The sequence below is a fragment of the Apteryx rowi genome, unplaced genomic scaffold, assembly GCF_003343035.1.
Source record: "Apteryx rowi isolate R43461 unplaced genomic scaffold, aptRow1 scaffold_324, whole genome shotgun sequence".
Taxonomy (NCBI): Eukaryota; Metazoa; Chordata; class Aves; order Apterygiformes; family Apterygidae; genus Apteryx; species Apteryx rowi.
Genome location: NW_020449686.1, coordinates 112668 through 125600, shown reverse-complemented (window position 1 = coordinate 125600; position 12933 = coordinate 112668). Strand labels below are relative to the sequence as shown.

General features: G+C 39.4%; 1 protein-coding gene across 7 annotated transcripts in view; it reads left to right on the top strand.

The window, feature by feature from the left end:
* BCAS3 (BCAS3, microtubule associated cell migration factor) overlaps nt 1–12933 on the top strand; it is a 385039-nt gene that overhangs the window by 272435 nt on the left and 99671 nt on the right. The window contains exon 23 of one of the 7 annotated variants that reach the window (XM_026071347.1): nt 12737–12762. The exons of the other annotated variants lie outside the window; for them this stretch is intronic. Within the exon in view, the coding sequence (XP_025927132.1) occupies nt 12737–12753 (17 nt within the window). The 3' untranslated portion in view covers nt 12754–12762. Of the gene's footprint in view, nt 1–12736; nt 12763–12933 lie in introns of those variants that run through there. 7 annotated transcript variants of the gene reach the window in all.

The window sequence follows — 12933 nt, the reverse complement described above, 5'->3', positions numbered from 1 at the left end:
AGAACTCAAGAGTTCCTGTGCGAAGGCGCTTGGCAGACATACTGCTTCGCATGCTGATCTCTTTCCAGGCAGGGAAGGTGTAGGAGAAAGTAACATCTTTTTTGCAGATTGTTTTGCTTATGACAATATGCTGTCTCACTTGTGAACCAGTCTTTCCTTTCTTCCTGTACTTTTAAATAAAATCATAGCTATTCTCCTAAATCCCCCTGATTGTCTACAAACATGCTGACAGTCTCAAAAATAATGATGAGAAATCCGCTCACTGTGTATGTATGTGTTATGTCCAAGGGAAAGTTAACATTATGCTTAAGCACCAGGAACGGCATCTTATTGGGGTTCTGTTTTTGTTCTTCCCCAGCCTTCCTGCATAATCTCTTATTTCAGTCTAAGGCAGTTTGACATGTATTAAGAATCTTCATGGACTTTATCCTCTTTATTAATTGGATTAATTTTGTAAATTTAAACTATTTCAACCTCTGTCTGTAGACAGAGCGTGGATCTCTTTCCTCTTGATTTATCTGTGGATCCAGTAAGATAATAACGAGTCCCTTCTGCATTTTGAAGTCTTGTCTGTGTCTCTTTGGGGCAATATAGCACTTAGCACAGCAGAGCTACTGGAGCTGTTATAATACAAATGACCAGAAGTGCAAGCACTTATTTTACTCTACCACTTTTGATGATACAGAATTGCAGAGGCTATGGCAAGAGTTTTCTCCTTTGCACGAACCGAGCTTCAAAACAAGATTTCTGGGTCAAGACCATGATGCCTGTAAAAGAAAAACTGTACTTTTTAGCTTATAAACCAAGATTAAAAGCCACATCACCATGAAAATTTAGGCTGTCTGAAGGAGATGCCTTGGCTGAGTGATCCCGTAGTTCTTATTTGTTTGCTTGCTTTGGATTACAGGTCAAAAGTAACTGCTGCAGATCAGTTTGTTGGTCCAATCCGGAAATGGCAATATCTATAGGAAAAGGGTTGCATTAAATTAACAGCCTTCATTCAAGCTATCTCCAAGACTGTAAACTCTTCAGGAGAAGGGTTGCTTTTCGCATGCTAGCAAAGCATCCAGCACAAGATTTTGGGTTAGAAGCCAGACCAGAGATCCATGATCTAGCTAGTAGAGGGTCTCAAGCTGGCTGTGCACCCTGAGGGGAGGAGAGGGGATCACTGAAGGCATGAGAAGCTCCAGAATAAGCCTACAGTGATGCAAATGGATCCTTCTTGCCAGAAAGGATCCCACAACCTACTCCCTGTGGCCCCAGCTATTGGCAGTGGCATTTTGCGCTGAGGCAGTGGAGCGGCTGTGGCTGGGACCACGCAGTCCTGGGCCCAGCAGGTCCAGACCTCCCCAGCAGGAAAGCAAAGCTTGCGTGCCCTGCAGGTACATTGCCCTTCACAGTTGAAGGTGCAGTCCTATCTCCCGGGTGCTGGAAGTGTGGGACGTTAGGATTCGTAGAGATTCAAGGCGAGCGATGTCCAGATTCCTCTCTGCACTCACTTATTTCTAATAGGTATTCTGCTGCCCTGCTGCTGCACGGGTTCGTTAGGAGCCGCAGGAGGTGACCATGCCCCTTTCTCTTAGCACACATCGGGGAAGATTTGGCTGTACTTAGGACAGCTTGAGGTTTCTGGTATTTTTAAAAATATGGTTAACTTCAGTAGTTCTGAATCCGAGGGATTCACACTTTATATTATGCAAAGATGTAACTGTAAAATGTAATTTGTGCACTGCTTTCCATATGTTACTGGATGTTGTCCTAGCTGCGTGTCATTAAAGTCCTTAAAGGTAAAGGACTAAAAGAGGAATGGAAAAATAACTCTTCAAGTGACAATGTACTCTAGATGCTTCTTCTGTGCCTCTATTTTGTACCATCTTGGTAATTTTGATATAAGAAAAATTGAAATGTTTTCCTACTCGTAAGATGTTTAGCAAAGCACTGCTGCTAGCTTGTGTTGATCATGCAAGATGCAAAATTATGTTCTTGTATCAGTTGGGAATTTTGTGGAATTTGCTTCCATTTGACAGTATTTCCAGATGGAAATGAGCAACTGTATTTTTCTGTACAGTGCAATTTTCATTTAGTTTAAATGGTTTGGAGTTGTGGGGGGGTCTGGTGCTTTGTTTTCAGCAGTGTGCAGACAGATGTTATTCTACTGGAAGCTTTTTCTCATTCTGCAGCTCTGTTATAGGTATATTTCTTTCTGAACAAAGACAAATTCCAGTGGAAGTGTTATAAAATTAATTGCATTTTCAATTATTTTAATGATTCTTTATTTTTTAGCACAGTAGGTTAGAAACGTGTAAAGGTTAGTGGTAAAGTAATTTATGAAGGGCAGATGGAGTTCAGAAGGTTCAAATATACAAGTTCAGTTCCAGCGTCATTTGGATCTTCGCACCTCAGTGTCCCAAAAGAGAAACTGGATACTGAGTTTTTACAGGTTTTACTGTAAAATCTGAGCCCTCCAGAACTTTCAGTAAGTAATGGATTTTGCAGAAGTGATTTGACTACCCTGGATGTCCATTAGCTGTTTTGCTTTTATGTCTTTGCTGGAAACCTAAATGGCTTTACTTGCACTTTTTTACTATTTATATGTTTGCAAGGAATGTCTTTTGTATTGTAGTAGCCAGTAGGAAAAAAGTGATGTACTCAAAAATTGTAAGAGTATTTAATCATAGTATATCCTAACTAGAATTTAAACTGTGTGTTGTCAAGAAAGTTTCCATCTGTGGCATACCAATCCCAAGCAGACTACATGCAGTTTTAATCTTCTGACTCTTGAATTCATTCTTTTTTGTGTGGCTTTGGTGGTGTTAAAATTTAATCCTCAGCAGTTACATTGTATTAAGTCTATATTTCTCTCCTTTCCTTGCATGTCCTACTTTATTACTGGCAAAGGATTTTGAAATATCCTGAAAAATCTGTGTTTTCTAATATGGGGTTGATTGATAAAATACCTTTCTACCAAATGTGTAGTTTAAGAAAGTTTCCTACCATCTTTGGTAGGAAAGCTTTGTCGAGCTGCTAGATACTTAGCAAAATTAATCCACTGTAATATCCTATACCCTATTAGGAGCACACATCTTTGGTAGGCAGCTCTCAAAAATAGCTTGCTGATTTAAAATAAATTTTACATCTAGGTACGTTCTTTATGTTCATCATATGTCAATCATGTTGGGTTTTTATTACACCAGTGAGAATGAATTTTGTACACTAATATTTAATTACAGCATAATCATAATCTAATATTGTCATTTTCTATATTGCAAAATGGTACAGAGTAAGAAAAAAGCTAGATGAGGTCTCCAGACTTTGGTTGCTATTCCTCCCAAGTTCCTGTGTATGTGACAGTTCTGGATATTTTGCACATGGAAAAAACTGACTGGCACAGAAATAGAAGAATAATTATTCTCTGATAAAATCACTTCCATTTTGGAACAGAGGACATGTGATGGCTGTATTTCTCCGTGTTGAACAAGCACTTAGGAAGAAGATAGTGTTGAAGCTGGTATGGTTCACCACACAAGGATTTTATTTTGTGGTGGAAAATCTAATCTTTCCGAGACCATTTCTCTTGGGTATAAGTCTGAAGTCTGCTTTATATTGGGAGATTGGCATGAAATATACAGCACTTAAGAGGATAAAGGCCTCTGTCTCCAAAATGTACCTTTTTTCTTTTTTTTCTTTTTTTTTTTTTCTGGAACTATAAAGGCAAATGGAACAAGAAACTGTTTTAGTTATATAATGTTAAGATCCAACTCTGTAATCCTTTCTCAAGTAAAAATATGTTATGGATCAATTTTATTGATTCAAATCTTTTTTTCCATGTGTTTTAGAAGACATACTTTTTAAAAAAAGGAAATCCTCCGCATTTTCCTAATGATCAAAGAATTAAAGAGAATTACGAGAATCTACACTGTTTAGCCAGAATGACATATTCTTTTGGTTCCTCACAAGGCACCATTTGATTATTTGATTTCTGGGAAAAGCATGAGAGGATTTTATTTGTTTGTACGCTCGTTTATGTGTTTTCTCCATACAGTTTTGCTTTTCCCCTTTCTCATTTACTTGATGACTTTCAAAGTCATCAAGATAGGCCAAAGCCTATCCACGCGTTAAGGAATTGGGTTGGGCAGCTCTTTAGCCTCAGTATGGGCTAAACGAACTATATTCAGAACGACTGCACTTGTTGGAGTATGTACAATTTTCGAAGCTCTACTCTCCTTCCTTTAAGGACTTCAGAAAGCTGGGCCATAAGTATAAGCAAAGCATGGCTACAAGGCAGGACAGGCCTGGGGAGGGGAAAGTGGGTGGAGGGACAAAGCAAGTCGTGGCCAGCTTTCAGGTTACAGGCAAGGGGACGGAAGGAAAAATCAAAAGCAAGAGGCGTTGAAAGGAATGAAAAGACATGAGACATGTTCCGTAAGTAGATTAGAAATGAAATGAGATAAATAGATGAAAACAGGAGAGCAGATCCATAATGAATATAAGTTGTTTTGGCATCGATGTCTCCAAATCAATTTGCACTAGCTACGGATCTGGCCAGAATGGATGAACTGAGACCAGATACTAATTTTCAATCTGAATTTCCTTGTTTTGTCCACTTAAACTAAACTCCACTTTGTCCACTAAAACTTTGTCCATGTTTTCTAACATTATAAATTCATATGCAACAAAAATGGAATCAGCATAGGTACTCAGAAGTAGAAGAAAAGTGATTAAAAAAAAAATATGCTATCTGGCGCACAGTAATCTTTGATGTGGGAGGATCGTAGCTGTTAGCTTATCGGTGACAATGAACGTTTCTGTGGCAACTTTTATCTTGAATGCAGTAGATACTCTGGTCGGGGAACATTGACATGACTGCAGTGAGTTTACATTAATTTTAATCAGCTGAGGTTCTGCAGTAGAAGTTACTTTATCGACCTTAATGTAACATATTTCTTGCAACAATATTAATGATTTAGGGAAATTGTACATATTTTGGAGAACGTTTGAAAATTTTAATATATATAAAATGTAAGTACCCAAACTGCCTGGCGTAGTGAGCTGCGCGTCCTGCTTTTGAGGAGAACCGTGGCGTGTGACATTTTAGAAGGTAGTTTTACTGCTCAGAAGAAAACAGGCCCTGTCCTCTGCCTGTCTGAAGTTAGGGGGACAGCCGCAGCGAGCTTCGTGCCCGGCCCTCAGGCTTTACCGAGCTGAGGTGCGTTGCCAGCGTATGTAAATACACAAGAATTTTCTGTTCCTTGAATGACTCGTTTTGCCACTTTGTTGACGAGCTACCGATGCCGATACGCTTTCATTCAGCGACAAAATTTAGAACAGATGACGCGCGGCGTGTGGCTGCGGGACCCGTATTCTGCGCCTGGACGCAGCGTGCTGCCCCGGCCGTCCCTCCCTCCCTCCCGCCCGCCCGCCCSCCCTTGTGCTCGCGCGAGCGTCTGGGCACCTCCTGACGGCGGCCCTCGGCCACTGCTCGACGGAGCCAGCGGTGCTTGGACGTGGGAGAGGTGCAGCGGTTTGGGAATTGCTCCCAGCTGGTGGATAAGTGATTTCCAAGCAAGCTGGGTGGCTCTTTAACTGCTCTTCCCACTAGAAACTAAAATACATAGCTAAAATACATAGAAATTGTTGCTTTGACAAATAAGCTAATGAGCCACTCAAGTTGCTTTATGCGTTGAATATAGTTGCTTGACAGTTATTATTATTTTCTAATTATATTAAGTTATAAATTATTAACAAGTGTTTAATTTCAGTCCAAACAAATCCAACAAAAGGGATTTGCACAGTTATGAATTACAGCAAAATACAAAATTGTTGAGCTTTTAGTGTATGCAAACTTGGAGACCCTGGATATTTTTCCCTCTTTCAACAGCCAGTCATGAAACTTTCTTGACCTTTTCACCTTTAAACTTTATTTGAACTTGGAAAGAAGACTTGTGAATTGTGGAGGGGAAAAAAAAGAAAAGAAAAGGGGGGGGGGGRGGGAGAAGGTCTGATTATATGTTACCGTAACAGTAATACTAGCAAAATAATCCTCCTCTTGTGTGTGAGTGTCTGCTACTGCAAGCTTCGGGGTAATAAGCTCACATGACATGCCTAGAGGCTAATGCTGGCCTATGCTTTTTTTTTCTTTTTTTTTTTTTGGTACATATTTAAACAAAGGCTGATTATCCAAACAAGAATTTGGACTGCATCAACTGGACCAGTTAAATTATAGTTAGTAAAACTTGGCGCCTTCTGAGCTTGGAATGTTACAATTACAGCTGGATCCTCGTTTGTTAGGCAGCCTTACAAAATAATAAAACGGGAGATTTTTATCTTTATAGGACATAGCTTAACTCTTTGAATGCAGAGAACTAAGTGCCAGATATTACAGTTGCTGCTTAAACATATGATTCCAGACTGATAAATGTGATTTAATAGTTGTATCTATAGGACATAGAGCAAAATAAGCTGCTTTGCCAGCACTCCGTGGCAAACGTAGTGGACATTCATTGTTCTCCAGGGTTTCTCTGCGATGGGGAACCAGAACACAAGCAATTTGTTGTTTGAGCTCCCTTATCTCACTGCTGCCTTTTTGACAGTTCTGCTGGGTTTTTATTTGCATTTCTTGTCCTCATATTTCCTGTTTCTGTGCAAAAAGTTTGTGCCCATGCAGGATCTAGATGGTCCACAGAATTGATCTGATTTTCAGTCTCAGATGAGCTGGAAAGCAGAAGACAGGGACATTTAAATCTTTAGCAAACTTTTCACCGGACTCCTCGTAGGCCTGCGAGATTGCCGCTGGTGCCGCGCAGCGCAGTCCTCGGCGGGTGGCTGTGGGCTGAGGAGGTGGCGCAGGAAGTACGGACATTAGTTAAGCTGCATTTTAACAAACTGGTGTTGACCATTCCCGAGTTGTTTTTCACTTCACTCAGCCCGCAGAGCCGGATCGGTTTGGATTAGTCGCTCGCAAAGGCATACTATGGCTTTCTGGCAGCGCGATGCGGCGAGGCAGCTGCCGATCAGAAAACGAAAGTCCTTTTCCTAAAGCTAAACATAAAGTCCCTGCCATTACCTAGAACAAATCGATGCCTCTCCATTAATTTACGTGGAGCAGGGCCAGGTTACAGCTCTTCATGATCTACCTGGTGTTTTCTTGCTCACGGTTTAATCTCAATTTCTCTTTCAAGCAAGTGTTTAGTGTTTGCATTTTCTGAAAACTCTTGGTGAGTTGTAACGATTGCAACTTAAGCAATCAAGACTATCCAGAATGTTTTCAAAAGCCCAACAGCGAGATAATGTTTACCAGGTTATATGAGGAGTTTATCTTGAGTCCTCTTCGCATAGCATAAAAAGCTAACATTCATTAAAACCTGAAAAAGTTTGTTTCCTTATTGTGAAAGTTTTGCCGTGTTTCATTATATTTTTGTCTCAGTAGTGGCAAATAATATGGATAATATGCAATTGCTGCAATCAAGATTATGTGGGAATTATGAGAGTTAGGAGTGGGTGTTTTTGAATGGAAGGACATTAGTTTTCTTACCTTTAAAACTGAGAAGATTTTTAATCAAGATAAACTTGCAGATTCATAAGGTGCAACTTACTCTGGGAGAAATGATGCTAACTGGAAATAAGAAGGACCTAAGGAAAAATTGTGAGTTAATGTTTACTCTTTTATTACTATTTTAATCGAATGACTTTACAACATGACCTTTTAAATTGTAGCTATTTTAAAAAGGAACATTTGTGTGCCACAGGCCCATGGAAAGCTCCGATCGGCGCAGAGCACGTCGGCTCGCGCTCTGCAGCTCCTGCACTCCCATCTCGGGGTGCTCTGAGCTCGGAGCCCGGTACGGGGGCCCCACCATCGAGCAGTCCAAGTCTGCCACGGTGGCAATTCGAGAGAGAACTCCTCTCGCTGTAACCGCGACTTCCTGCAGCAGCCGCTTTCCGTAATGCTCTCGACTGTTTTGTTGGGAACTAGTGAGCTTCCAGGACATAACGCTGCGGAGGCAGGAGCTGAGAGCTGGATTCTGAGAGGAGAAGTTTGGAGTTTGTCTCCTTCGGAGGCTACTTGCAGTGCGTGTCTGGGGGGGCGATGGAGGATTTCTTCTCCCAGGGTGGGAAGGAGCCTGTGCTGCCCCAGCGAGCTGCTTTCTTGCTTAGTTCGTAGCCATGGCATTGAGAAGAAGCAGGATGCTCCCAATTAGTCTTTTGCATGACAATATTTAATTTCAAGCAACAGTATTTGGTTTCTGGCCAAAAGGAATCCTTTATTTTTTACGTCTGCTGCCCTTGATTTTTTTTTTTCTCTATTGAATAGGCTCACCTTGTGCCATAGTGAGATGATTGAAATAGTGCTTTGCTGATTTAAGAGGCCCGGGTTTACAACCTAGATACAAGCGTCTGTAGTACCTAGAATACCCATCAAGAAAATATCCTTGGTAGTAAAACAAAAAAGGAGGTTAGCTGATCCAGTTAGGTATTGCAGATGAGATGATCACCTAGCTGCTGACAGAGGGAATCTAAAATTTTACAGCCTGTCTTCAGATAATCTAAATATATTTTCAGCTGCCAAAAAGAAGTCAGCAGAAAAGGTCCATGGATAAATGAAAGCAGCTTACTGTCTCTGCAAGAGAAGGTTGCAATCCCGCAGCCTTGCTTTTCGAATGTTTTCTAAAGCACTAATTATGAAACAGTCCAGGATCAGACTTTAGGTAGCTAATATAATATATATATTCAAAAATTATTCCCTGTCTTCATTTTTCTCTTCTGTGATCTCAGCTAACTCATCTTTTTGGTTTTCTGTCCTGCTCTGTTCTTTAGATTTACGCCCAGATCACCAAGGGGGTGAGGCAGGAGTTACTTGCAATGGCAGGAGCCTTTCTGAGCTGTGGTTCCCACCCTAATTCTTTTTCTTTTCTGCTTCATGGATTTATTGTGACTTAATATTCACTTCAACCTTAAAACAATTCAGATTAAATAGCAGAGAAAGAAAAGAAGAAAGGTCAAAGTCAAAGTGAGAAGAGGTCCTCAATAAAATTTCTTAGGCCAGTTAGAGGTATGCTTGGGAAAGGAAAGAGGGTATTTGTCATTGAGCATGATTCACAGTTGCCCGTTAGGAAAGGATGGATGCTGTCCCTCGTTCTCATCCGATGTACTGTAGCTGCTGCAAGGGGCCAGGAGAGACTTTCCCTGTTACGGACACTCTCTAGGGCTGTTTCCTGTAAAGAGTGTTTTAAATCGATCATGCAATTCAAAAGAGAAAACCTTTCACAAATATGCCTGGTATTTAAGAGAAAGAATAGATTTTGAACTGTTTTGTCACTGAGGCTGTTGCTACAAAAGCCACTATCCACGCTCCAGATGCATTAAAACAAGCAGAATTATTTTCATGGTATTTCAATTTTTAAATTTTAATTAATATTATTTATTATAAAATTGTTTGCTTGAGTGTACAAGAATTGCCTAAATAGATGGGTTTTCATCTGCATTTTGATTTCTCAATAACAATTTATGCACACAAAAAATAGCTCTAGCTTCCTTAGATTAACAAGGATACAAATGGTTTGTTTTTCATATAAATCAAATTTCTCAGTAAAGTTGTAGTCCTCAGTCCATGGAGCAGCAGTCAACTGCACCCAACTCTTGTGAGTTTTTTGTTATTTTCAATTGGTCAAAAGGTCAATTAAAATAATACCTCATTAAAAAAGAGGGACAATCCAGTTTAAATGCAGGTATTTGTATAATACATCTTTTTCTTGTTTGAATTCTGTTTAGAATGAAGGTTTACAAAGATGGCCATAGGCTGAGAAATAATAAGAAAATTCTATTTATGTCGCAAGTTAAGAATTCCCATCACTGACAAATCTTAATTTACTTCTTCATCTGATTTCTGATGGGAAAAATCTAATTGCTTTTGTACTGGAAATAAAGTTGATTGAACTCTGAATTTTTCCAGTGGCTCAAAAGGTTATTTCCCAAGCAATGCTCTTTTATAAACTGCAATGTTTTTTAATTTATCTACTTTCTGATTCTCAGCATTAATATGCATAGAGAAAAATTGCCACTTAATACTAATTTATTTACACTATATTGAGAAATGGAACATTATTTGGCTTTGAGAATTACACATGAAATCTTATATTATAGACATGATGGCATTAAAGCCCTAGAGATGAAACTATGTGGTATAGAGATCATCTAAATATGATTTCCATGTTTTTCTTTTTTGCACGTAGAGCTCCATAATTTCTTTCTAGAGGAAAACACTTGAGGACTAGTGCTGTCTATAGGAACTGTTCAATCAGAATTAACATGCAACTTGTCAGGAGATCATTGTTAGAAATATTTATTCTGAAGGTCCCTAGTCTTTGAATAGACAATCTCAGCCATGCAAGAAGCATTTATTTGAGCTTTTTAATTTTCTAAAGAATTACATGATTTTCCTTTTTCTGGGAAACTAAAAATAGAAAATAAAATGTTGTCCTTTATTTAATCTCATTTATTCCTTGTAGTAATTTCAGTTGACCTCAGTACTACCTGTTGGTGTGAGAATAGCTGATTGTAGGGCAATTGCTTTATTATCTGCCACAGTTTGCCCTGGCAGACCTATTTAGCATGACCAGTGAAACCTTACGGAACAATTTAAGATCTAGGATAAGACAGCTCTGGACTCACCAGCACCCCAGGCTCAAGGTCGTTCTGGGCACCGATGCCAAACCCTCTTGCAGTAGCTGCCCACCCTTTTCTTCCCTTTCACATTTACTGTCTGTGGCAGAAGCTGGTCGTTGTCACCTATATACCATGAGGCCTGAAAGAATGTGAATGAAATATTGTTGCTGTCCAGATAATAAAAGGAAAGAGCGTCTATGGACTAACAGACGTGGAGCGCAGTACTTCTGCTTGTTCGGCAGCTCTGGCCTCCATGTTCTGTGTTTATTTCTCATCGCTTTCAAGTTCACACATCGTCCTGCACAAACTAGGTCCAGAGGTTTACACATCCAAATTAGTGGTTACCTAAATTTCTCTCTGAAGCTGCTTGCTCCAGAGACCATTCTGGGACATCTCGGAGGTTTTCTTGTGAGATGTCCAGCCCTTTCTGGTTTTTGGTAAATTCAGAGATATTTGGAGATTTGCTCTAATGGAGAGAAGTTCTGTTTTCTGTAGCAATACCAACCAAAAAGGCCAGAAGCAAGGGTGGTGTTCTTTAAACTCTAATCAAACTTCTCAAACCTCAAAGGTTTTTACCCAAAGCAGCTTAAATAAGCTGCTTAAATAAGTTTTCCTTTTATCAGAACCTTTTCACAGAACTTGTTTTCCCGTCACTTCTGCAAATTCCATTCACTTACTTCAACCAGTGTGGATAGATACGTCCTCAGAAATGATTGCTGTGAGTAATAGTGTTGGATTTTGTAGATATCTGCATTGAGAAACAGCACATTGCTGAAAATGAGTCAAAAATATACAAATGGCTAAGGTATGGTTTGCTTTGCCCATGGTAAAATTACTTAACTGCTGGAATTACTTAATTCAAGAAACCAGTTGTTTTTGTAATAATGGTAACATTTTCTCTGCCAAGTTAGTGTCAGTGTAGTAGTTTTAAACTGACCCAATTAGTAACGAAATTGGTGTAATTAACCTAACTGTTAATTAAATGGGTGCACTCGTGCTGACTTTCCATCAGTGGTTTTTTTGCATTATCCTGCTACAGAAAACAAATTATTCGGTGGGGGGTTATCTCTCTGTATACTCTGTATTAGAGTATTTTTGGTAGGAATCTTTCTGTCGTGTAGTGGGGATGGAATATGGTTTTAAGGATAACTTTGTTGATTCTTAAGGAATTGAACCTTTGGTCCTGCACACCTTGGATTTCAATCCCCAGAGCTCAAGAACGCTTTAGAGAAATGAGCTTCAAATAAGGAACGATTATTACTATCACAATGCCAAAAAAAATTAACTGGCACAATGGATGAACTGGCTATTTATAATAGTTGGGACCATGATAACCACTAGCCTGTGTTCTGCCTGATGTGACTTCAGAGCGTTTGGGGCACAGCTTAGCAAGAAGGGCCAGGATGGGTGTCAGTGCAAAACTTAGGTTAGACCTGGCTTAGAGAAGGCACAGAAGAAATCCTCCAACATGCAGGATATTCTCTTCACATTCTGTGTAAATGCTGGTTAAATTCATATGTGCAGCATTATGGAAAATTTTACTTAACAGTTGCCTACTTTGTAGTCGATTAATACAAGATTTCAGTGTTCTCAGTCCATTAATCTTCACAAGCACATCTGCATACTGAAAAATATTTTTAAAAACAACATAAAAAACTACAAGCACTGATAATTTTGAAGATAAAAAGAACTGAAAGAACAACGATAAATTGTAGTTCACTTGCATTATGTGAATCCCAGTCCACTGTGAGAGAGGGGTTTTGCCATTTAAAATATTTTAATTACACAGGAGGAACACTTTGAAAAGTGATTGTTCTCCAAGCAATGAATATAGGTCCAGCTCAGAAATATCCGGGCCTGCATTATATCAAGCAATAATATCTTACAAGTCAAGAAGGTATTAGGGAGGTGTCAGAGACATCAGAGGAAGGGTTAGAGTTAATATCGGGAGGGTTAAGAAAGTTAACTATCTTGAAAAGGAACTTATACTGAAGGTATATAAAACTGAATATTAGGAAAGCAAGCCTTGGTGTTTTTATCTCTGAACTGTACAGCTATATCCATTCTTTTGTAGCACATTTGTTGATGTGAATATGGTGGCAGTGACGTCCAGATGCCTGATTTTTCCTTGAACAGAATATTCCTTAAGAGTTCCTTGCATTTGTTGAAGCTGTAACTTAAAGAGCAAGATAACCCATGGTTAGTTTAATGAACCTGGATTTCTACCTATTTCATCAAGAACCTTTCTAATACGGAGGTGCCCAGAAAGCG